This window comes from Poecilia reticulata, chromosome 18, assembly GCF_904066995.2.
Source record: "Poecilia reticulata chromosome 18, P_reticulata-male-v2, whole genome shotgun sequence".
NCBI classification, from domain to species: Eukaryota; Metazoa; Chordata; class Actinopteri; order Cyprinodontiformes; family Poeciliidae; genus Poecilia; species Poecilia reticulata.
Window position 1 is genome coordinate 24,288,218 of NC_088847.1, and position 25,884 is coordinate 24,314,101.

General features: G+C 51.4%; 1 protein-coding gene across 4 annotated transcripts; it reads right to left on the reverse strand.

Annotated features, from left to right (window-relative positions):
- Positions 1–486: 486 nt before the first annotated feature.
- Positions 487–24,726, reverse strand: LOC103460901 (disks large homolog 4-like). 4 transcript variants are annotated; one of them, XM_081599214.1, is made up of 20 exons: positions 24,693–24,726; positions 23,700–23,819; positions 22,565–22,635; positions 19,236–19,358; positions 13,917–13,967; positions 11,335–11,459; positions 10,645–10,814; positions 8,820–8,956; positions 8,596–8,746; positions 8,169–8,437; positions 7,464–7,566; positions 7,283–7,379; positions 6,987–7,163; positions 5,669–5,706; positions 4,039–4,086; positions 3,263–3,364; positions 3,015–3,187; positions 2,603–2,712; positions 2,393–2,484; positions 487–1,608 (listed from the first exon to the last, which is right to left on the reverse strand). In XM_081599214.1, exons 1-20 carry the CDS (start codon positions 24,709–24,711, stop codon positions 1,502–1,504), a joined length of 2,283 nt encoding a protein of 760 aa, XP_081455340.1. In that variant the 5' UTR covers positions 24,712–24,726; the 3' UTR covers positions 487–1,501. The 4 variants fall into 4 exon arrangements, with proteins under 4 accessions (XP_081455340.1, XP_081455341.1, XP_081455342.1 ...); XM_081599215.1 differs by lacking the exons at positions 19,236–19,358; positions 22,565–22,635; positions 23,700–23,819; positions 24,693–24,726 and adding an exon at positions 15,932–16,320; XM_081599216.1 differs by lacking the exons at positions 13,917–13,967; positions 19,236–19,358; positions 22,565–22,635; positions 23,700–23,819; positions 24,693–24,726 and adding an exon at positions 12,371–12,392.
- Positions 24,727–25,884: the final 1,158 nt, after the last annotated feature.

Here is a 25,884-nt window from a genome sequence, read left to right on the forward strand (position 1 = left end):
GTGTTAGCAGAGCTAGTGTTAGCAGAGCCAGTGTTAGCATAGCTAGTGTTAGCAGAGCTAGTGTTAGCAGTTAGTGTTAGCAGAGCTAGTGTTAGCAGAGCTGATGTCTTTATGGAACCAGAACCAAAAATCATCCCAGAGGAAGAACCTGATGGACAGACGGCTGGACTCCATCATCACCTGGAAGCAACACAGACCTGATGGAACAAGAATCCTGAAGAACAGATTTAAAATGTTCTGGAAGGAGGATGATAGATGGACATTAAAACGTTTTAATAAATCATCAGACCCAGAAGTCCTAAAGAACATCCGGATCAGAACCACAGAAGAAGATCTGATATAAACTGCAGGAAAACATTAAGTATATGACGTCACGGTGTAGGTGTAATGACTGTGTCGGCCAGCAGGGGGAGACAAACTGCCACTAGTTCAGGTGTTTAGAGGATGGTTCTGATGGTTCTATCCAGCACTGAGTTGGAGCCAACATTCATTTTTATAAGGAATTTATTTAAATATTTGAATTTCATTAATAACTAATTTTTCTGTTTTTACAAGAAGCTTTGAGACCAGCAGCCTCTCTGGGCCAGGTGTGTCCAGGTGTGTCCAGGTGTGATCATCTGATCGTCTCCTGTCGGACCCGTTCCAGCAGCAGAACCAGCTCAGAGGTTCTTGTTGAGTCCAGTTTGGTCCCCATGTCTTCTGCAGAGCCAGCAGTCCATCACTGCTGCTGTCCGGTCCCATGGAGCAGGGAACTCTGGGTAATGTAGTCCTGTGTGACGCAGGAGGCTGCAGCTGAGAAAGACTTGATATGAATGTGATGCTGAGATCACATGGAGTCCTTCAGCCCGAACAGAACGGCATGATGGGAGTTAGAGTCCAAACAGTTGTAGTCCAGATGGAGGATGACTGAATGTTTTACAAAGTAAACTGAAACTAAAGTTTAAATCTTTCTCTGAGGAAAAGTCAAATAAATGTAACTTTTTCTCAACAATCAGATGTAAATATTTTAGATCTGAGGAGTCATGTGAGTCTCTGATGGACCTCAGAGTTTGGTTTAGGTTGCTTCTGCCTTGGGCCGGCTCTGATAGGAGAGCTCAGGGAGTTGTAGTCCAGTGGTTCTGAGTTTAAGCCCTGAATAGACTGTGTGTTTGAGCCCCTTGGTTTTATTTACAGTCACACACGTCTGTATGCACACACACACACACACACACACACACACACACACACACACACACACACACACACACACACACACACACACACACAGCCCACTTCCACATCACAGAAAGTCTTAATAAATAATGATAAATAAATATGTTTCTATAAATACGTGGATCTGCTCCTACAGTCTCTGGTTCATTATCTCAGGATTATTCGTCTCTCTGGACAGGAAGTGGTCGCCATGGTTACAGCAGTCTCTGAGCTCATCCATGTCCTGTGGCTCCGCCCACAGCAGCTGGAGGAGGTGACGGTGGTTGCCATGGAGACAGAGCCCAGCCAATCAGAGTCTGTCCCGGGCAGGAACCCAGATGTACGGTCCGCTCTGCTCCTCGATGACCAGCTTCACCTGGAGGTACACCTCATCGAAGCTGTCGCCCTGGGCAACGGCTGGAGGAGACACAGGAAGGAGCAATCTGATTGGTCGGTTAGAGACAGGATTAATCTGATTGGTCGGTTAGACAGACCGGCTCTGATTGGTCGGTTAGAGTCAGGATTACTCTGGTTGGTCGGTTAGAGTCAGACCGGCTCTGATTGGTCGGTTAGAGTCAGACCGGCTCTGATTGGTCGGTTAGAGACAGGATTAATCTGATTGGTCGGTTAGAGTCAGACCGGCTCTGATTGGTCGGTTAGAGTCAGACCGGCTCTGATTGGTCGGTTAGAGACAGGATTAATCTGATTGGTCGGTTAGAGACAGACCGGCTCTGATTGGTCGGTTAGACAGACCGGCTCTGATTGGTCGGTTAGAGTCAGACCGGCTCTGATTGGTCGGTTAGAGTCAGACCGGCTCTGATTGGTCGGTTAGAGACAGACCGGCTCTGATTGGTCGGTTAGAGTCAGACCGGCTCTGATTGGTCGGTTAGAGTCAGACCGGCTCTGATTGGTCGGTTAGAGTCAGACCGGCTCTGATTGGTCGGTTAGACAGACCGGCTCTGATTGGTCGGTTAGAGTCAGACCGGCTCTGATTGGTCGGTTAGAGTCAGACCGGCTCTGATTGGTCGGTTAGAGACAAACCGGCTCTGATTGGTCGGTTAGAGACAGACAGGATTAATCTGATTGGTCGGTTAGAGACAGACAGGATTAATCTGATTGGTCGGTTAGAGTCAGACCGGCTCTGATTGGTCGGTTAGAGTCAGACCGGCTCTGATTGGTCCAGCTCCTCAGGTGTTCTTACCTGTGAAACACTCCAGGAAGTCCTGCTCCAGCTTGACGGCTCGGTCCAGAGCTTTCCTGGCCTGATCCTCCGACAGACGCTTGTTCAGATCCCTAAAGACAATCAGGGAGACGATTCAGGACAGAGGAACCGGACGGGTTCTGGACCCGGTCGGGTTCCGGACCCGGTCTACAGCCAGCTCAGGTAAAGCTCAGGTAACATGTTCCTTACAGGATGTTCTCCAGGGAGCGCGGGCGGATGAAGATGGCGATGGGATGGAGGTGAGCCGCCTGCAGACGCCTCACAGCGTTGGCCGAAACATCCAGGATGCAGTGCTTCCCCTGGAACAGCAGGGGGCGACAGTTAGCCATGGCTAAGGAGGTTACAGGGTCCTGGGGTCAGGAGGTCATGCTGAGGTAACCATCAGGTGGAGGAACCGTTGGATTTATGAAGCAGCTGTTTCTGCAGCGCCGCCGGCCCTTTAAATCCACTGATCTCCTCATCTGATGATACCAGATGAGTCTCTATGCTGACGATGCTTCACTGAACGTCATCGTTTATTTACTCATCATCCACCAGTGACCTGCAGGTCCAGACTGACCGTCCCCCTGTCCCCCGTCCCTCACCTGTCCCCCCGCCTCACCTGCTCGGCCACCTGCCTGACGCTCTGCACCGACGTCCCGTACAGGTGGGTGTTGTACTGCCCCGCCTCGATGAAGCGGTGCGACTGGATGTCCCGCTCCATCTGTTCCCGTGACGACACAAAGTGGTAGTCCCGCCCGTCCATCTCGTAGTCCCTGCGGGGACGGGTGGTGTCTGCGGGCGGAGACAGGACGTGACATCACACTTCCTGTCTGTCAGCGTGATGACATCATCAGGAGGACGACTTACGGGGGACGCAGGAGCCGAACTTGTCTGGATACTCGGACAGCAGGTCGTCGTTGACCCGGTCTTTGGTCGGACCCAGGATGATGACGGGACGGGCGTAGTCCACTGGGGACAGAGGGACAGCGGTTAGGACAGGGACAGCGGTTAGGACAGGGACAGCGGTTAGGACAGAGGGACAGCGGTTAGGACAGGGACAGCGGTTAGGACAGAGGGACAGCGGTTAGGACAGAGGGACAGCGGTTAGGACAGGGACAGCGGTTAGGACAGGGACAGCGGTTAGGACAGGGACAGCGGTTAGGACAGGGACGTCCAGGCCTCTTCAGGAGACCATCTGGGACTAAACGTCCTTCAGGATCCAGGACTGAATCAGTTACAAGGTCAATGGAGGTCAAAGACCTGCTGAGGAGAAACCAGGAACCAACATGTCCATCTGGTGACCTTCAGCAGGTCATGAAGGTCACGGCTCCTCGCTTACAGGGTCCAGTCCGTCCTGCAGGTTTCAGTTCCTCCTCAGCAGGTCAAAGTTCAGCAGCAGCCAATGAGCCATCAGTGGGTCGAGGATAAACCAGAGACCTAAACCAGCAGTTTGTCCCTGGAGGGACGGAGGGGACAACCTGGACACTCTGACCTGTGATCTGGTTCTCCTGGACCAGAACCCTTTCTACTCTGACCTTTGACCCCTGGGTTTCCTCACAGGAAACAGATCAGTGAGTCTGTTGGCCAGAGGAACCTCTGGTTCTGGTCCAGTGAGTCGGGTTAAAGGTTCTGGTGGTACTGACCTTCGATCTGAGTGACGAGTTCGTAGCTGTGGATGAAACCGTCTCGACCTGGAACAGAAACAGAGACGGATGAAAACGGTTCTGTTAGAGCTGAGGCCACGGCCCGGTCCAGCAGAACCTCCCAGCAGAACCTCCTTTAAGGTGTCCAGAACCTTCAACAGAATAGGGCAATGGACTTTGACTAGGCCATTGCAGGGTTTGGTTCTGTTCGTTGTCAGCCAGGGATTGGCTGAATGGATCAAGGTTCTGCTGTTGACCCGGTTTGGATGAAGCTTCACTGTTTACAGAGGAGTCCAGGTCAACCAGAGACTGGAGGGTCTGCAGAACAAGCCCTGATCATCACACCGCCACCACCGTGCTGCACAGCTGGAAGGAGGAGCTTCTGCTGATCCGCAGGGTCTGGTTTCCTCCGTCCTGGTTCTGTCCGTCCTGGTTCTGTCCGTCCTGGTTTCCTCCGTCCTGGTTCTGTCCGTCCTGGTTCTGTCCGTCCTGGTTTCCTCCATCCTGGTTTCCTCCGTCCTGGTTCTGTCCGTCCTGGTTCTGTCCGTCCTGGTTTCCTCCGTCCTGGTTCTGTCCGTCCTGGTTCTGTCCGTCCTGGTTCTGTCCGTCCTGGTTCTGTCCGTCCTGGTTTCCTCCGTCCTGGTTCTGTCCGTCCTGGTTCTGTCCGTCCTGGTTCTGTCCATCCTGGTTCTGTCCGTCCTGGTTCTGTCCATCCTGGTTCTGTCCGTCCTGGTTCTGTCCGTCCTGGTTCTGTCCGTCCTGGTTCTGTCCGTCCTGGTTTCCTCCGTCCTGGTTTCCTCCGTCCTGGTTTCCTCCGTCCTGGTTCTGTCCGTCCTGGTTCTGTCCGTCCTGGTTTCCTCCATCCTGGTTTCCTCCGTCCTGGTTCTGTCCGTCCTGGTTCTGTCCGTCCTGGTTTCCTCCGTCCTGGTTCTGTCCGTCCTGGTTCTGTCCGTCCTGGTTCTGTCCGTCCTGGTTCTGTCCGTCCTGGTTCTGTCCGTCCTGGTTCTGTCCGTCCTGGTTCTGTCCGTCCTGGTTCTGTCCGTCCTGGTTCTGTCCATCCTGGTTCTGTCCATCCTGGTTCTGTCCATCCTGGTTCTGTCCGTCCTGGTTCTGTCCGTCCTGGTTTCCTCCATCCTGGTTTCCTCCATCCTGGTTCTGTCCGTCCTGGTTCTGTCCGTCCTGGTTCTGTCCGTCCTGGTTTCCTCCGTCCTGGTTCTGTCCGTCCTGGTTCTGTCCGTCCTGGTTCTGTCCGTCCTGGTTCTGTCCGTCCCGACCCATCGTCTCCTCTCTGGTCTCGTTGTCCCAGACGTCTTGGCTCTGCTAACCTCAGTCTGGCGGCCATCTTGTTTACAGAGAGAAGTTTCCTCTTGTTCTATCTGGAGCCTGATGGACTACAGATGGTCTGGAGGTGACCTTTGACCCTTCCCAGGTTGACAGGCAGCAGTAGCTCCAGGGTCATAGCTGATGTCTTTCCATCCTGGTGTTGTCTCAACATGAATATGAAGCTTCTTTCTCTCCGACTATAAGGCTGAATGATGGTCTGTTTGGTTTCCACACCAGTTATTATTCATCATTAAAGCCTCTTCAGCATAATGCTAACATCTATTATTATATATCTATAATACTGTACCTTTACTCTTCATGCGGGACCACTCCTTCCTCTCCACCCTGAAACACAAACAGAAACAGTTAGCTGCTGTAGCAGCTAGCTGTAGCTATAGCAGTAACCGTTAGCTGTAGCTATAGAAGCAACCGTTAGCCGTAGCTATAGCCGCAACCGTTAGCCGTAGCTATAGAAGCAACCGTTAGCTGTAGCTATAGCAGCAACCGTTAGCTGTAGCTATAGAAGCAACCGTTAGCTGTAGCTATAGCAGCAACCGTTAGCTGTAGCTATAGCAGTAACCGTTAGCTGTAGCTATAGAAGCAACCGTTAGCTGTAGCTATAGAAGCAACCGTTAGCCGTAGCTATAGAAGCAACCGTTAGCTGTAGCTATAGCAGCAACCGTTAGCTGTAGCTATAGCAGCGACCACTAGCTGCAGCTATCGCAGTAACCGTTAGCTGTAGCTATAGCAGCGACCGTTAGCTGTAGCTATAGCAGCAACCGTTAGCTGTAGCTATAGCAGCAACCGTTAGCTGTAGCTATAGAAGCAACCGTTAGCTGTAGCTATAGCAGCAACCGTTAGCTGTAGCTATAGCAGCAACCGTTAGCTGTAGCTATAGCAGCAACCACTAGCTGTAGCTATCGCAGTAACCGTTAGCTGTAGCTATAGCAGCGACCGTTAGCTGTAGCTATAGTACTGACCATTAGCTGTAGCTATAGCAGCAACCGTTAGCTGTAGCTATAGCAGCAACCGTTAGCTGTAGCTATCGCAGTAACCGTTAGCTGTAGCTATAGCAGCGACCGTTAGCTGTAGCTATAGAAGCAACCGTTAGCTGTAGCTATAGCAGCAACCGTTAGCTGTAGCTATAGAAGCAACCGTTAGCTGTAGCTATAGCAGCAACCGTTAGCTGTAGCTATAGCAGCAACCGTTAGCTGTAGCTATCGCAGTAACCGTTAGCTGTAGCTATAGCAGCGACCGTTAGCTGTAGCTATAGCAGCGACCGTTAGCTGTAGCTATAGAAATGACCGTTAGCTGTAGCTATAGAAATGACTGTTAGCTGCAGCTATAGAAATGACCGTTAGCTGTAGCTATAGCAGCGACCGTTAGCTGTAGCTATAGCAGCGACCGTTAGCTGTAGCTATAGCAGCGACCGTTAGCTGTAGCTATAGAAATGACCGTTAGCTGTAGCTATAGCAGCGACCGTTAGCTGTAGCTATAGCAGCGACCGTTAGCTGTAGCTATAGCAGCGACCGTTAGCTGTAGCTATAGCAGCGACCGTTAGCTGTAGCTATAGAAATGACTGTTAGCTGTAGCTATAGCAGGTAGTGGTCAGCTGGTCTACTCGCCTGTGCTTGGAGGGGATGTATCCCAGCTCCTCTAGCTCCCCCTGCTGGTTGAGTCTCCTGGCCTGCCACCACTCGTCGTCAGCGCTGTCCATCACATGGAGAACCTCCCCGAAGTTAAAGTCCAGAGCCTGAGACAGAACGCCGCAGTCCCACTGCTTATCGTAGTCAAACAGGGCTCTGCAGTGGAACAGGGGGCAACGTCAGCTCCACCTCCTGGTCAGTTAGCCAACATGGTGGCTAACACGGTGGCTAACACGCTGGCTAACACGGTGGGGTCAGGTAAGGAGCTCAGGTACCTGACGTAGAAGGTGCGGTTGGCTCTCAGGCTGCCTGATGAGCTGTTCATCATCTGCTCTCTCAGGTCGTGGATCTTTGCCTCAAAGCGACTGTACTCTGGACAGGAAACAGGAAGTAGACCGCGTTGTGCTGCTTAGCATGACCTCATTAACACGCTAACACCACGTCTGAGCTGCTCACCCTCCGGCCTGTACTGAGCCACGATGGTCACCGTCTGCCCGGCGTTCTTCAGAGCTGCTGCTGCCTGTTCATGTGTGGCGAACCGCAGGTCCACCCCGTTCACCTGGACAGGAGGGACAGGGTGAGACAGACGAGGGGACAGAGGACAGACGGGGACACAGAGGACAGACAGGGACAGGTGCTAGACAGGTTAGTGGTCAGTACCAGCGTCCTACCAGCAGGGGGCTTCACTACAGCCACTGTCTATGGACTGGTCTCGGGGTGAGGACAGGGGACCTGGTCTCTGTCTGACCCGGAGGTTCTGGTCTGATAACAACAGATGATCTGGTTCTGGTTCTGTTCTCCAATCCAGAGTGGACCGGACCTTCTCTCATAAAGCGGTACTCCCCCTCAGGATCTGCCCCCTCAGGATCTGCCACCCCCAGTATCTGACCCCCCCCTTCCCCCACTCACGCTCAGGATCTGGTCCCCCTTCCTCAGCTCCCTGCTCAGGTCGGCCGGCCCCCAGTATCTGCCCCCCCCAATATCTGCCCCCCCCACTCACGCTCAGGATCTGGTCTCCCACTCTCAGTACCCCCCCTCCCCCAATATCTGCCCCCCCCACTCACGCTCAGGATCTGGTCCACCTTCCTCAGCTCCCCGCTCAGGTCGGCCGGCCCCCAGTATCTGCCCCGCCCCCCAGTATTTGCCCCGCCCCCCACTCACGCTCAGGATCTGGTCCCCCTTCCTCAGCTCCCCGCTCAGGTCGGCCGGCCCCCCCGCCAGGATGAAGGAGATGAAGATGCCCTCTCCATCTTCGCCCCCCACGATGTTGAAGCCCAGCCCGGTGGCCCCCCGCTGGATGCCGACGCGCCGCGGCTCCCTGGAGTACTCCTCCTCTCCCATGATGCCGCGGGGCAGCGGCGAGTATCGCCGCGGCGACGGCGGCGCCAGGGCTGCTGGGTAATCGCAGAGGTAGTCTGGATCCATGTAGGCTGCAGGGAGAGAGAGTCTGAGGACCAGAACCCGTCCAGAACCGGCCGAACCGTATACCTGGTGAGGTCCGGCGGGCCGGAACCCGACCAGAACCGGCTCTACCTACCGTTGGTGAGGTCCGGCGGGCCGGAACCCGACCAGAACCGGCTCTACCTACCGTTGGTGAGGTCCGGCGGGCTGTAGCGCTCCCCCTGCTGGCCGAACGGGGCGGTGGGCGTGGCCACCTTCAGGTACACCACCTCCCCGGTGTTCTTCAGCGCCGCCACGGCGTCCTCATGCAGGACGTCCTCCAGGGACATGTGGTTCACCTGCAGGGGGCGCCACCGTTACCACTGAACACCCGGCCCGCTGGGCCTCCAGAACCAGAACCGGTCCACTTACAGCCAGGATCTTATCCCCGATCTGCAGCCGGCCGTCCCGGTGCGCCGCGCCGCCATCGATGATCTTAGTGACGTAGATGCTGTTGTCTCCAGGAACGTGCTGGTTCCCCACGCCGCCCGCGATGCTGAAGCCCAGACCTGGACCCGACCGGAACCGGAACCAGGTAGAGGGAGAAACCAGGTGAGTTACTATGAAAACGATAAACTTAAAAAAGGAAACATTTCATTAAAGCAGCAGTAAGTATCCCAGCTCCCAGGAGGCTTTGCGTGATTCATGGCCGCCATTTGTTCACATGTTAGCAACGGGCTAACCGGCTGTCATCAGAGGGTTAGGGTTAGGGTAGGGTATAGCTGTAGATATGTGGGAACTCAGAGCCTGGATGGGTCAGTATTGTTTCCCGCCGCCTGCAGGTACCGACCGGAGGACGGAGACCCGGAGAAACGGCCTCCATGACCCGCATTAGCATCGTTAGCTTAACGAGTCGGGAAATGGCTAAAGGGCAGTTCCACCTAATTTTTCACAACTTTCTTCATCTTTAATCTAGTTAAAAACTCCAACACCTGGTCTCTTCCTACCTGGACTGGATTATTCTGCTCCAATAATAACTAATCATATCCGCATTATGAGAATAATTCAAAGTTTGGGATTTGTGACATTTTTCCTGATTTGTGAAACGTTGACAGCCTCGTCATGATTAAAGTTACGTGTTTGATGCTGAGTCACAGCAGGAGAATAAACATTTAATCATGAATGTTTATTATGTTCACTAAGTCATTTAGATAAACGGCTAATATAAACACTTAACGCCTGTTTCCTTCATTATAAATATTATAAAAAACTGTTTCTGCAGCTCCAGACAGATTAGTTTTTCGTTTCTTTGCTCCTTCAACGTGTTGGGTTGATGACCGCTGAGCTAGGTGTTATTAACTAGTTAATAACTAGTTATTAACTAGTTATTAACTGGTAGTTATTAACTAGTTAATAACTAGTTAATAATGTATTAACTAGTTAATAACTGGTTATTAACTAGTTAATAACTACCAGTTATTAACTAATTGGAAACCAACTCAGCTTTGGACCAGCAGGTTCTGGACCAGCAGGTTCTGGACCGGCAGGTTCTGGACCGGCAGGTTCTGGACTACCAGGTTCTGGACCGGCAGGTTCTGGACCGGCAGGTTCTGGACCAGCAGGTTCTGGTTCGTCTCTCTGTGCTGCAGGAATCAAAGTTTCTCTGGTCTCAGACTTTCGTCCTCTGGGCCTGAAATGTTCTGCTAGAAGGACCACTGAGGAACCCAGAGGTCAGAGGTCATCCTGATCTCTGGTTTCCAACTGCTAGAACTGAAGCTGACTCTAGATCTGTAGCTCTAGATCTATAACTATAGCTCTAGATCTGTAACTATAGCTCTAGATCTATAACTATAGCTCTAGATCTATAACTATAGCTCTAGATCGCTCCTCTTTTGGTCCAAACATAACTTCAGTTCAGAGCCTGGATGGGTTCAAAGGTCACCTGGCTGACTCAAAAACCAGCTGTTTCTGGACCCAGAACCTCAGCCAATCAGAACCTCAGCCAATCAGAACCAGCTAAAGCATCTTAACTGTGGAATCTGTAGACGGTTCTGCTGGTACCACCGGTTCTGCTGGTACCACCGGTTCTGCTGGTACCACCGGTTCTGCTGGTACCACTGGTTCTGCTGGTACCACCGGTTCTGCTGGTACCACCGGTTCTGCTGGTACCACCGGTTCTGCTGGTACCACCGGTTCTGCTGGTACCACCGGTTCTGCTGGTACCACCGGTTCTGCTGGTACCACCGGTTCTGCTCACCTTTGGGTCCCTTCAGCAGCTTGACCTGTGCGATGCGCTCGCAGGGCGGTCGGCGCCGCAGCACGTAGAGTCGGACCACAGGCCCCGCCTCCTTCAGCGCCTCCACAGCCAATGAGTGAGAGACTTCCCGGACGTCCACGTCGTTCACGAACACGATGCTGTCGTTCACCCTGCAGAGGTCGGACCGGGTCAGAACCAGAGCCTCACAGCTGCTGTAGAGCCTAAACCATGTTGGACCCCCAGGCATCTGAACCGGTCCTGGTACCGATTACTGACCCAATCAGAGCGGATCCATAATGTGATTTAATAAAGGAGGAAATGCTCCAACGTTAACAGCCTGAAGCTGATTGGTAGGTTTGATCCGTTGCTTAGCAACAGCAGTGAGTGAGGGGGCGGAGCTTGGAGCGTCTCCATGGGAACCACCAGGAAACGTTAAACTGCTGGTTATTGTTTTAATGTTTCTGAATGAATGATCTCACATTAACACATTGAATAAATTATAATATATTTTCTAACAGGTTATTTATTATTTTAACGCCATAAAAGCTGCTAAATGTTAAAATGTTAAAACTTTTAGTTTAAATCAAATACAACATGGCAGATATCAGTTTATGTCCTGACTTGATAAAAATCAATAAGAGTATTGATAGGGAATCAATGACCCGGACCCGTTCGGGTCAGAACCGGTACCTGAGGCGTCCGTCCTGGGCGGCGGCTCCTCCTGCGATGATCTTGGTGATGAAGATGGACGGGTCGTCTCCGATGTGCGGGTTGTCGGTTCCGCCCGCGATGCTGAAGCCCAGTCCAGAGTTCCCCTGGAGAGAGGGAGAGGTTCTGATGGGACCGGTTCTGATGGAGCTGACTGGGCCCGATCTGGTTCTGATGGGACCGGTTCTGATGGAGCTGACTGGGCCCGATCTGGTTCTGATGGGACCGGTTCTGATGGAGCTGACTGGGCCCGATCTGGTTCTGATGGGACCGGGTCTGATGGGACCGGTTCTGATGGAGCCGGTTCTGATGGAGCTGACTGGGCCCGATCTGGTTCTGATGGGACCGGTTCTGATGGAGCTGACTGGGCCCGATCTGGTTCTGATGGGACTGGTTCTGATGGGACTGGTTCTGATGGAGCTGACTGGGCCCGATCTGGTTCTGATGGAACCGACTGTGTCCGGCTCTACATGGTTGGTTCTGATGGTTCTACTGAAGGTCTGTGGACTGAGGTTCTGTTGATGTACATGTTCTTTTAGAACCCGACCAGAACCCATCAGAACCTTCCCTCCATCAGGGAACCGAGATCACTGCTTTGGTTCTGCTGAGGTCCAGATCTGATAGAACCGACCAATCAGAACCAACCAATCAGATGGACTGTGAACCAATCAGAACCTCCTGAGCTGCTGCTGGTCCAACAGCTGAACCATCAGAGATGATGATGATGATGATGATGCAGGTCAGTGAGGAAGGCAGTGAACTGATTAGTGCGGCAGTGACTCATGCTGTCCTCATCCAGCAGTCGGCGCCGGTCCGACTCGGCCCGGTTCTGTTTGATCAGTGAGGCGACAGCAGCTAAAGATAACCTGGTTCTAAAAACAGAACCGCTGAGGATATTTATGGACCGGAAGGTTCTGGAACAACATAGATCTACGTGGTACAGAATAGAACCAGCTGTTACAGTATAGATCTATGTGTATCAGTATAGATCTATATATAACAGAATGTGTCTCCTCACCCTCTCCAGAGTGATGTAGATGTGTCAGTATAGATCTAGCTGTTTCAGTATAGATCTATATCTAACAGAGTTTAATCCTCACCCTCTCCAGAGTGATGTAGATGTGTCAGTATAGATCTAGCTGTTTCAGTATAGATCTATATCTAACAGAATGTGTCTCCTCACCCTCTCCAGAGTGATCTAGCTGTTTCAGTATAGATCTATATCTAACAGAGTGTCTCCTCACCCTCTCCAGAGTGATCTAGCTGTGTCAGTATAGATCTATATATAACAGAATGTGTCTCCTCACCCTCTCCAGAGTGATGTAGATGTTTCAGTATAGATCTATATCTAACAGAGTTTAATCCTCACCCTCTCCAGAGTGATGTAGCTGTGTCAGTATAGATCTATATATAACAGAGTGTCTCCTCACCCTCTCCAGAGTGATGTAGATGTGTCAGTATAGATCTATATATAACAGAGTGTCTCCTCACCCTCTCCAGAGTGATGTAGATGTGTCAGTATAGATCTAGCTGTTTCAGTATAGATCTATATCTAACAGAGTGTCTCCTCACCCTCTCCAGAGTGATGTAGCTGTTTCAGTATAGATCTATATCTAACAGAATGTGTCTCCTCACCCTCTCCAGAGTGATCTAGGTGTTACAGTATAGATCTATGTGTATCAGAGTTTAATCCTCACCCTCTCCAGAGTGATCTAGATGTTTCAGTATAGATCTATATCTAACAGAGTTTAATCCTCACCCTCTCCAGAGTGATCTAGGTGTTACAGTATAGATCTATGTGTATCAGAGTTTAATCCTCACCCTCTCCAGAGTGATGTAGATGTTTCAGTATAGATCTATATATAACAGAGTGTCTCCTCACCCTCTCCAGAGTGATCTAGCTGTGTCAGTATAGATCTATATCTAACAGAATGTGTCTCCTCACCCTCTCCAGAGTGATCTAGATGTGTCAGTATAGATCTATATATAACAGAATGTGTCTCCTCACCCTCTCCAGAGTGATCTAGATGTTTCAGTATAGATCTATATCTATCAGAGTTTAATCCTCACCCTCTCCAGAGTGATCTAGCTGTGTCAGTATAGATCTATATATATCAGAGTTTAATCCTCACCCTCTCCAGAGTGATCTAGGTGTTACAGTATAGATCTATGTGTATCAGAGTTTAATCCTCACCCTCTCCAGAGTGATGTAGATGTGTCAGTATAGATCTATATATAACAGAGTGTCTCCTCACCCTCTCCAGAGTGATGTAGCTGTGTCAGTATAGATCTATATACATCAGAATGTGTCTCCTCACCCTCTCCAGAGTGATGTAGATGTTTCAGTATAGATCTATATCTATCAGAGTGTCTCCTCACCCTCTCCAGAGTGATCTAGATGTGTCAGTATAGATCTATATCTAACAGAATGTGTCTCCTCACCCTCTCCAGAGTGATGTAGATGTTTCAGTATAGATCTATATCTATCAGAGTGTCTCCTCACCCTCTCCAGAGTGATCTAGCTGTTTCAGTATAGATCTATATCTATCAGAGTGTCTCCTCACCCTCTCCAGAGTGATCTCCTCGTACTCCAGCTCTCCTTCTGATCCGTTCATCTGGAAAATCAAGCAGAGAGAAAACAGTTGAGTTGCTCTCCAGCATCTCTGCTGCCCGTCGCCATGGCAACTCCATGGTAACAGCTGCTGCTGCCTGGGGGACTGGTTACCTAGGCGACTGTGGCCGTAGCCATGGTAACCAGCTCTGTCACACCACATCTCCTGAACATGATGGTTACATCACTTCCTGCCATGGTCCAATCAGAGATCACCTCCCCCCACCTGGTACCTTCAGGTCAACCAATCAGACGGAGAGAATCTCTGGTTCCACCAGCAGGAGGCGCCGTCACCACTGACCTACTGTGGACCGCTGAGGGTCCAAACGGTACCGAGCTGGAGTAGGGTCTGGTCTCCAGAGGGGAAGAAAGGTCCAAACGGGTTCATCGGTACCGAACCAGCAGGGATCCTCAAAACCAGAGGGAAGAAGTCCAGAGGGTTCTGGAAACGTCTCTGTTTGGACCCGAATCCAGTAGCAGAACTCTGGAGAACCGAGACACAAGCTGCAGGACACCAGCAACTGGGGACCATCTGGACCAGAACCACCAACCAACTGGACCAGAACCACCAACCCAACTGGACCAGAACCACCAACCCAACTGGACCAGAACCACCAACCCAACTGGACCAGAACCACCAACCCAACTGGACCAGAACCACCAACCCAACTGGACCAGAACCACCAACCAACTGGACCAGAACCACCAACCCAACTGGACCAGAACCATCTGGATCAGAACCACCAACCCATCTGGACCAGAACCACCAACCCATCTGGACCAGAACCACCAACCCATCTGGACCAGAACCACCAACCCATCTGGACCAGAACCACCAACCAACTGGACCAGAACCACCAACCCATCTGGACCAGAACCACCAACCCAACTGGAGCAGAACCATCTGGACCAGAACCACCAACCCAACTGGATCAGAACCACCAAACAATCTGGACCAGAACCAACCGCCAACCCATCTGGACCAGAACCGCCAACCCATCTGGACCAGAACCAACCGCCAACCCATCTGGACCAGAACCACCAACCCATCTGGATCAGAACCGCCAACCCATCTGGACCAGAACCAACCGCCAACCCATCTGGACCAGAACCACAAACCCATCTGGACCAGAACCACCAACCCATCTGGATCAGAACCACCAACCCATCTGGATCAGAACCATCAACCCATCTGGACCAGAACCACCAACCCATCTGGATCAGAACCACCAACCCATCTGGACCAGAACCAACCGCCAACCCATCTGGACCAGAACCACCAACCCATCTGGACCAGAACCACCAAACCATCTGGACCAGAACCACCAACCCATCTCAACCAGAACCAACAACCAACCCATCTGGACCAGAACCACCAACCCATCTGGACCAGAACCATCTGGACCAGAACCACCAACCATCTGGACCAGAACCAACCACCAACCCAACTGGATCAGAACCACCAACCCATCTGGACCAGAACCACCAACCCAACTGGATCAGAACCACCAACCATCTGGACCAGAACCACCAACTCATCTGGACCAGAACCATCTGGACCAGAACCACCAACCCAACTGGACCAGAACCACCAACCCATCTGGACCAGAACCATCTGGATCAGAACCACCAACCATCTGGACCAGAACCAACCACCAACCCAACTGGATCAGAACCACCAACCATCTGGACCAGAACCAACCACCAACCCAACTGGATCAGAACCACCAACTCATCTGGACCAGAACCACCAACTCATCTGGACCAGAACCATCTGGACCAGAACCACCAACTCATCTGGACCAGAACCATCTGGACCAGAACCACCAGAAGGTCCTGAACCCTCCATCTTCTCGACCCTCTGGGTCACAGTAACTCCTCTGGAGCTGATTGGCCCCAGCAGGCCCCGCCCCTCCCTGAGGACCAATCAGAAGCCAGCAGACCCCAGTGGACCAATCGGTGTCCTACCATCATCCTCTGCCTGTGTCTCTTTGCTCTCCTCACGTTGTTGATGAATCTTCTTCCCATCTTCTTGGCGTACCAGACGGACACAAACATCCCTCCCTGTGTCTCCGCCTGTCCCTCAGGGTGTCCCACAGAGTGTCCCTCAGGATGTCCCTCAAGATGTCTCTGTGTGTCCCTCCTCCTGTCTTACATAAGGACGGCGATGAGGACAGATGAATTATTAACCAAGAGACGCTCAGCTCGATACGGACCGGGTCCTGGACGCGTCAACGAAGAGCGGAGACATGATGGACGGAGGGGACATCGTCCCTCGCTCAGAGAGGAAGAGGAGAAGGAGAAGACTCCTGCAGGAGGAAGAGGAGCAGCGACAGAGTCCTGCAGAGAGAGAGAGAGAGAGAGGCGGTCCGTCCCTCTCTCTCTTTCTCTCTCTCTCTCTCGCCCGATGTTCCTCCCCCCCTCTGAAGGAATCCCCTCCCCTCTGTGATGTCACTCACCAGGGCGAACGAGGCAGAGAGAGAGAGATGTATTTTCTCTAAAAGATTTTAGAAACACACACACACACACGTTCTGGTTAATACTGTTGCCATGGTAACAACCCCCCCTCCACTGTCTTTTCTTTTCCATGCCCACCCCCCTTCTGCCATTCTCAGCGTTACCATGGAGACGGCTGAGCAAAAAGCAGAAGGATGCATTGAGAGAGGGAACGGGCGGCCCACGCTACGGAGAGAGAGAGAGTGTGTGTGTATCGCTCTCTCAGTGTGTGTGTGTGTGTGTGTATCGCTCTCTCAGTGTGTGTGTGTGTGTGTGTGTGTATCGCTCTCTCAGTGTGTGTGTGTGTGTGTGTGTGTGTGTGTGTGTCGCTCTCTCAGTGTGTGTGTGTGTGTGTGTGTGTATCGTGTGTGTGTGTGTGTGTGTGTGTGTGTGTGTATCGCTCTCTCAGTGTGTGTGTGTGTAATTACAGCAGCAGCTCTGATCTCAGCAGTGTGAATATTAATGTGAGCCGTAGAGTTTAGAGCTTAGAGCCGACCTGCTGCTGAGACCAGAGCTGGAATCAGGAAGCCGACCCCAGGTGTGACCCCAGATCTGACTCCAGGTGTGACTCCAGATCAGGTGTGACCCCAGATCTGACTCCAGGTGTGACCCCAGATCTGACTCCAGATCTGACTCCAGGTGTGACCCCAGATCTGACTCCAGGTGTGACTCCAGATCTGACTCCAGGTGTGACCCCAGATCTGACTCCAGGTGTGACTCCAGATCTGACTCCAGGTGTGACTCCAGATCTGACTCCAGGTGTGACTCCAGGTCTGACTCCAGGTGTGACTCCAGATCTGACTCCAGGTGTGACCCCAGATCTGACTCCAGGTGTGACTCCAGGTGTGACCCCAGATCTGACTCCAGGTGTGACCCCAGATCTGACTCCAGGTGTGACTCCAGATCTGACTCCAGGTGTGACTCCAGATCTGACTCCAGGTGTGACCCCAGATCTGACTCCAGGTGTGACCCCAGATCTGACTCCAGGTGTGACTCCAGATCTGACTCCAGGTGTGACTCCAGGTCTGACTCCAGGTGTGACTCCAGATCTGACTCCAGGTGTGACCCCAGATCTGACTCCAGGTGTGACCCCAGATCTGACTCCAGGTGTGACTCCAGATCTGACTCCAGGTGTGACTCCAGATCTGACTCCAGGTGTGACCCCAGATCTGACTCCAGGTGTGACTCCAGATCTGACTCCAGGTGTGACTCCAGATCTGACTCCAGGTGTGACCCCAGATCTGACTCCAGGTGTGACCCCAGATCTGACTCCAGGTGTGACCCCAGATCTGACTCCAGGTGTGACTCCAGATCTGACTCCAGGTGTGACTCCAGATCTGACTCCAGGTGTGACTCCAGATCTGACTCCAGGTGTGACTCCAGGTGTGACCCCAACATCCCTGTTCCTCACACCAGACCCACTGGATCAGAACCACCCAGAGCTTCAACTGGACCTTTACCTCCTCTAGACACCTGAAACCCAGAACCAGCCATCAGCAGGTCCAACCGTCCAGAGGCCTATAAACCCCCATCTCGTTGCCCTCCTGCCCCCGTAGGGTAACCCAGGCTGATGCCATGATGCCCCGTCGCTCTCTGTTTCACCTGCTGGAAGCCCCATCAGTTCTCTCTCTCCTGTTTCTGTTCCCACATGTTGTTTCTCACGATGTGTCCATCCTGTCCTGCAGAGGCGGATCGGTTGGGTTTCCTCATGTTGGTCTCTACCGTCTCCTCAGGTACCTGGATACTCAGGTGTTCTGGTGTTCATTTGTCTCTTTCTATGGATGAACTGGATCTGATTTGCTCATCGTTCTGTACGATGCTGATGCAGACAGACTGATTCCTTCATCCTGCTGAAGGACCAGCCGTCTGTGATCTGGTAAAATCACCAGCAAAACATCCTGATCAGTCGATTATTGATCTTTACCTCTGATATTTAACCAGGATGTCATTTAATCCCATATTAAGCTGGTTTATATCGTTTCCTTCTGTCATCTCTGGACATAGATTATAAACCTGCTGCCAGCTGTGAGGCTGATAATCTATAATCTATAATCCATGCAGATGTTCCTTCAGGCTGAAGGAAGTTAAAATCCTTCAGGATCCAAAACGCTGCAGCAGAGTTCTGATGGAAACCAGAACCAGATTCTGCTGTTTGGACTCCCTGATAATCCAGATTAGAATCTCACATAGAAAACCCAATAACCAGAACCATCAGAGGTTCTGATCCGGTCCAGATGTTCCCACCAGAACCCTGTGGTACCACCCTGCAGGTTCTGCTGATATCAGTGGGTTCTGACCCGGTCCAGTGGTTCTGGTTCTGTCGGGTCCATAATGACGACTCAGTCTGCAGCCCAGCAGCAGATGGAGCTCATGAAGCTGCTGCTGCCCCCTGGAGGCCGCTCAGTGAGCTGCAGCCTGTCTGCCCAGTGCATTGTGGGTAGTGTGTCGGTACCTACGGTGAGCTGCAGCCTGTCTGCCTGGTGCATTGTGGGTAGTGTAGTCCGGTGTGTCGGTACCTACGGTGAGCTGCAGCCTGTCTGCCCGGTGCATTGTGGGTAGTGTAGTCCGGTGTGTCGGTACCTACGGTGAGCTGCAGCCTGTCTGCCCGGTGCATTGTGGGTAGTGTAGCCCGGTGTGTCGGTACCTACGGTGAGCTGCAGCCTGTCTGCCCGGTGCATTGTGGGTAGTGTAGCCCGGTGTGTCGGTACCTACGGTGAGCTGCAGCCTGTCTGCCCGGTGCATTGTGGGTAGTGTAGTCCGGTGTGTCGGTACCTACGGTGAGCGCGGCTGCAGGGTGTGTGTATCCGTCCAGGTGGGCGTGGCTCAGCTCGGCGCTGTGGGTCATGTGACCGGGGCTGGGGTCCACAGGCGGCGTCTCATCGTCATGGTAACGGTACTTCTGCAGAGACAGAACCAGACGGTCAGGTTCTGGTTCGACCCGGACCAGAGCCAGGAACACGCTAATGGATCAGAACCAGAACACGATGCTTTAACCAGAACCGCAGACTGAACCTCAGAACATCTACGACCCAAACCCACAGACCAGAACCAGAACCTCTCCAACCCGAACAGGCCGTCACTCTGGATTCTGATTGGTCCCTGGTTCCTCTGGGGTCACCTGAGGTCATCCAGTCATAACTGGACCTACTGACACCTCCCACCAGAACCAGAACCAGCAGAGGGTCCTGGTTCTGGTTCTACACCTCCTCAGAGGTTCTGATACCAGCAGATCTGGTTCTGATGGACCCAGTTTCTCTCACTTCAACAGGTTCTGTTGGAGTGGTTCTGGAGAACACGAGGACCGGTCCATTTCTCTGTAGAACCATCAGAACCTGTTAGCAGCTAGCATAAAACCTGTAGCAGTAGAACTTCCTCTGGGTCGGTTCAGAACCATCAGAACCTCCAGAACCAGAGTTAATCTGGGTCTCAGTGACGGTTCTGGTCTGTCAGAACCCAAACTGGACCCAGAGAAAAACACACTGGTTCCACTAACCCTCCTGGTGAGGAAGAGGAGGAGATGAAGTGAGGAAGATGAAGCAGATGAAAACTTGAACTGAGCCACAAAGAGGAGAAACAAACTGAAAGAAGAGACTGGTTACCATGGTAACAGAACCCCCCCCCCACTCTGAGGGCTGGTTGCCTGGTAACTGATGTCACTGAGAGGGGGCGGAGCCAGAGCCGAGTCATAAACACAGTGGAGGCTTTATGAATCCTAGAGGACCGGTTCTGACCCGGTTCTGGTTCCTGTCCTCTGGGACCAACTGGGAGGAAACTGAACCTCCAGCTGCTCCTCTGCTGTTTAAACCAGCCAGGTTCTGGTTCTGGTTCTGGTTCTCCAGTATCCAGAACCAGAGAACTGTATCCATCCTGGGTCGGGTCCACCAGCCACTCTGACCCGGTTCTGCTGTCCAGAGCGGGTCCAGCTGCCCCTCTACACTGAGGTTTACGGTAACGATGCATTCAGGGTCAGACTGGAAACTAGACCGTCGTTTATGGCTGAATGGGTGTTCAGCTGCTCCTCGGTCAGATTTGGATCTTTATAAAATAATTTAACTTTAGTAAATAAATTCAGTCTGATGATCCGGTCTGACCAGAACCGGTCCAGAACTCCAGTCGGTTCTGAACCGATTACTTAGAAAACGATGCAACAAAATAAAATCTGTTTGAATGTCAACATGTGGAAAAGAACCAGTGAAACCAGTGGAATGAGTCCAACATGTCCTGGAGTTCTGGTCGGGTCCAGTTCCATTCAAATTCAGAAGAACTTTATTCATCCCAAAAGATGTTTAAATGTCATAACAGAAGATATAAAATCAGATCAAACGGCTAAAATAAAAACTAGAATCAGCAGAAACATTAATAACCTGATGGGACAAACTGGGGGGGAGATGTCCTGATGTGGAGCTTCGTCCAGCCAGAGGCGACAAGCTACATGCTAATGCCAGCCACTGATGGGGGAGAGCTACTGGGTGGTAGCCACTGGACCCAGAACCGGTACCACTGGACCCAGAACCGGTGCAGAACCGGTGCCACTGGACCCAGAACACAGTGGGCAGAGTTCTGCTGAGGGACACGACAACAGATGGACGGAGTGGGAATCGAACCAGCAACCTGACGATTACAGGAAGAACCTCCATCCCCGCGATCCAAACGGTTAGAGACTCTCTGAACCCTGCAGAACCAGAACCAGGTACCAGGTCGGATTCTAGAGGCTGCCACTGCAGCTCAGGTTATTTAACGGGCTGTGAATGAGACATGATGGTGTTATAACTATGATATAACATGTTATAAACATGATACATGTTATAAACATGATATAACATGTTATAAACATGATATAACATGTTATAAACATGATATAACATGTTATAAACATGATATAACATGTTATAAACATGATATAACATGTTATAAACATGATATAACATGTTATAAACATGATATAACATGTTATAAACATGATATAACATGTTATAAACATGATATAACATGTTATAAACATGATATAACATGTTATAAACATGATATAACATGTTATAAACATGATATAACATGTTATAAACATGATATAACATGTTATAAACATGATATAACATGTTATGAACATGGAGGGACTCGTGTTTATAAACCAACTTTTAACCTTCAGAGAAACTGCATCAAAGTGTCTCAGTGACATCATGATGACATCAGTTCATTCATAAACATCCTTCATGTCATAACATGTGACATCATGGTTATGACATCATCATGTCTCATTCACACCCCGTCAACTAAACTCTTACCAGATCATTAACTTAAAACAACAACAGGAACCGGACCGGGCTCGGCTCGGTTCTGACCAGAACCTTTAACCCGGTTCCCTCTGATCCGTCAGAACCTCTCTGTGATCCAATCTGTCCGGTACCGGACCTGAGGCAGAACCCGGCCACATGTTGCTCCAGCATCTGGCTCCCTGCTAGCAGCTAGCGGCAGCTACATGCTAACGTAGCTACGCTAACACACACACTTTCACACGTGAAGGCAGCACACACACACGAGATCACCGTCTATGCTTGTGAGACCCAGACATGTTGGATCAGAACACGCCTGGTGTGTGTGTGTTTTCTCTCTCTCTCTGTGTGTGTGTGTGTTTTCTCTCTCTCTCTCTGTGTGTGTGTGTCCTCTCTCTCTCTCTCTCTCTCTCTCTCTCTCTCTCTCTCTCTCCTGTCTCGTGCGCCGCTCAGCTCTTACCTTGGTGGTGACAATGCAGAGACAGTCCATATCCCCCCCACACACACTCACACACTCTCACACACACACATCCCTGCACACACACACACACTCCCTCACACACTCATGCTCTCTCTCTCTGTGAGTAAACGCTCGCTCGCCCCTTCTGTCCCTCCGTCTGTCGGCTGAGGAGGAGGATGATGAAGAGGAGAACCTCAGTGTGGGGGGTGAGGGGGGCGAGCGACGTCCACTCAGGACGAGAGAGAGAGAGAGAGGGTGGGGGTTGGGCTCCTGTTGCCATGGTGTTATGCAGCTGTTGCCCTGGTGATGCTGCTGCAGCTGTTGCTAGGTAACAGAGATAGGTGTTGCTGTGCAGATGGGAGTGAGGGAAGCTACCTGTGCAGGTGTGTGTGGCCGGCTGGACGTCTGGCTCTCACACACCGTCAGCTCGTAGAACTCCTGGATGTCTGCAACACACACACACACACACACACACACACACACACACACACACACACACACACACACACACACACACACACAGAGAACACAGTCAGGTTGGACCAATCACAAGCCGGCTCCTCGGTCACATGGTGGACCAGGCGGGGGCTGAGGGGGGACACCTGGTTAGAACCCACTAATACTTGGTTCAGAACCAGTCAGAACCAGTCAGAACCCGGACCGTCTCCAGGTTATCATGATGGTTTCTCAGGTGAACCTCAGTGAACCTGAAGCCTCAGCCAATCAGAGCACAGTTAGTCCTGATGGTCCGGTCGACCCGGTTCTACTGGAACCAGAACATCTGCTCCACCTCCAGCTGCTCTGAGTCAAACCAACCTGTTCCCCTCCTGGCCTGTGGGGGCGCTGCACCAAGAACCACTGAAGGAAACGACACAAAAACCTCTGAAGACACTGAGAGCAACTTCCTTCTTCACCAGATGGAAACAAGATGGAGGATTTTAGCGGTTGGAGGATTTCTCTTTAGGCTAAAGACCAGGAGCCATTTCTGCCGCTAGCGCTAGGCTAGCATGTTAGCTTTGGTTGGATTTACCCAGAATGCCCTGTGCTGTAGTCCACTTCCTGCTTTTGGAGCGGTCCGATAGCGTTCACACTCAAACCAACCAGAGTTCACTTCTCAGGTGAGATGATGTCATCAATAACCAGGTCATTCAAACAGCAGCAGCAGCAGGTCCACTGGAGGTCAGAACCTTCTGGAGGTTCTGGACCGGGTCTCTGTGGACCCAGACATTCCATCAGAGCAGAACAGGAGGTTCTGGTTCTGAAGGTCCAGATCATCTGGACCTGAGTTTGGTGGAGCGTAGTGGTCCTCCATCTGTGTGATTCAGACCTGGACAAACCTGGTTCTGATTGGTTCTGATTGGTTCTACTGGGTTCTGATTGGTTCAGTTTGATCCTCCCTTCTTCCTGTTTGAATTTTCCAGTACCAACAAGCGTCCTCAACATGACAGATGGACTGGATTAAACTGGTTTATACTGGGTGAACTGGTGTGTGTGTGTGTGTGTGTGTTACCTAGCAGAGCCTGGAACAGGTCACTCTGGAAGATGCTGAGCAGCCTCTCAGCTCGACCTTTGACCCCGTCAGCAGCCTGGGCCTGGCAGGCCTCCATGACCTGCAGAGCGCGCTCCGTATCTGGAGGAGACGGAACCAGACAGTCAGCGGTTCTGATGGGTCTGACCCAGAAAGAGTCTGGACCCGGTTCTGGTTCTGACCCATGCTGCTGGGCTCAGTGTGGAGAAACTGCAGGATTAGTGATTATTGATCAGTAATTTCCTCCTGAATATTAGATTGATTATAAACATCCAGCATGAATGAACCTTTATAAATATTAGTATTATTGTCATTCTTCTTCTCCTCCAGGTCCCTTCGTCTCTCTGTCAGCATCTCATCGAGTCTCTCAGCCTGACCTCCCAGGTCACATGACCCGGGTCAGCTGACCCAGGGCGTCTCCTCCAAACCCTCTGAGGTCAAACCAGTAGGAAACCCTGCTGGTCCAGTTAAACCATTATAACCAGTTTAATCCAGAGCTTCCAGTTTCAACATGGAGACTACCAGAGGTCAGAGGTCACAAGAAGATGACAGCAGGAAACCAAACTGAAGAAGAAGAAGAAGAAGAAGAAGAAGAAGAAGAAGAAGAAGAAGAAGAAGAAGAAGAAGAAGAAGAAGAAGAAGAAGAAGAAGAAGAAGAAGAAGAAGAAGAAGAAGAAGAAGAAGAAGAAGAAGACTGACTGCGGTCAGAGACAGAAACAATAAACTACAATAACACCACCGTCCTGACCCATCCCGTCCGGTTCTGTTCTGACCCGTCCGGTTCTGTTCTGACCCATCCGGTCTGGTTCTGTTCTGACCCGTCTGGTTCTGTTCTGACCCGTCTGGTTCTGTCCTGACCCATCCCGTCCGGTTCTGTTCTGACCCATCCGGTTCTGTTCTGTTCTGACCCGTCCGGTTCTGTTCTGACCCGTCCGGTTCTGACCCGTCCCAACATGGACCCGCAGCTCGCCTCACCTTCCTTCTTCAGCGGCATGTTTCCTCTCTGATCCACTCAAATCCTCTTTAGGGATTTTACTGGCCGCCCCGCTGCATGCTGGGTAATGGAGTCCTGGAGCAGAGCTGCTGCTAGACAGGCAGAGGCCCCGCCCACCCACTGACATCCAATCAGATTCATTCATCCTGTTACACAGCCAATCAGAACCACCTGCTTCACCTGCTGGTTTACCTGATCAGTTACTGACCTCCATCATCTTCATCACTGACCTCCATCATCTTCATCACTGACCTCCATCATCTTCATCACTGACCTCCGTCATCTTCCTCCTGTTGCTGCGTCGCCCTCTGGTGGCCAAACAGCAGCGGTGCAGCCTGGACTGTGCTGAAGCCCTGAAGGCTGAAACTTCCTGAGCTGCAGAAGAACTTAGATAATAAAGTTCTGCATGAAGTCAGAGATGATAATCAATAATCAGAGGAGAGATGACATGAATGAAGCGTTAAAAGAAGGTCTAGTTAAAGTCTGTGGTGTTAAATAAACTTATATATTTCGTATGATTCGTATAATAAATGATGAGAATGTTTAAGTGAACCTGGAGGATCTAGTCCAGCGTCTCTCTGGTCCTCAGGCCTCCAGCTGTTTCTCTTCTGTATCTCTGGGTGATCATCAGGTTTCTGATGCTCATTCAGTCATTGGATCAGCTGCTCTGGATCAGAGGCTCATCTAGAACATGCAGAGCAGGAGGTGAGGACCAGGGGGGGAAACTCTGGTCTAGAGGACGGTTGTCCTCATGATGTCCTCTGGGTGGACAGTCCTTGAAGCCGTGAGGCGCAGACTGAGGCTGATGCTGCCACTACCGTTCCTCAGCTTGTGGTTAGCAGTTAGCATCAGAGCGTCCGTTTGGCTTCATGGTCTGGAGGGTTGGAGGTTCAGCTGGTACCTTCACCGAGCATCACTTCCTCTCCCTAAGGCCCTGGAGGGGAGGCAGAATATGACTTCAGATATCCAGGTCTGATGAGAGCTGGAGAAAGTGAGCCGTCTCCTGCTGAGTATGATGTAAGATTATATATATATAAAATGTCCCCCAGTAGATTATACAGCTGGCTGCCCCAGTCTTTGCTGACTCATGGTGGCTAAAAACTTTACCAGACCGACTGATTTTAGTGACACAGATGGTGTAAAATATTGAATAAAACATTGTGCCACATGACT

Coding starts and splice junctions, on each gene's coding strand:
- LOC103460901 (XM_081599214.1), bottom strand. Junction 13,968..19,235: donor ACCCTGCAGCCGCGCTCACC/GTAGGTACCGAC, acceptor TTGATTTTCCAG/ATGAACGGATCAGAAGGAGA. Junction 2,713..3,014: donor TCAGGCAGGTGGCCGAGCAG/GTGAGGCGGGGG, acceptor CTGCTGTTCCAG/GGGAAGCACTGCATCCTGGA.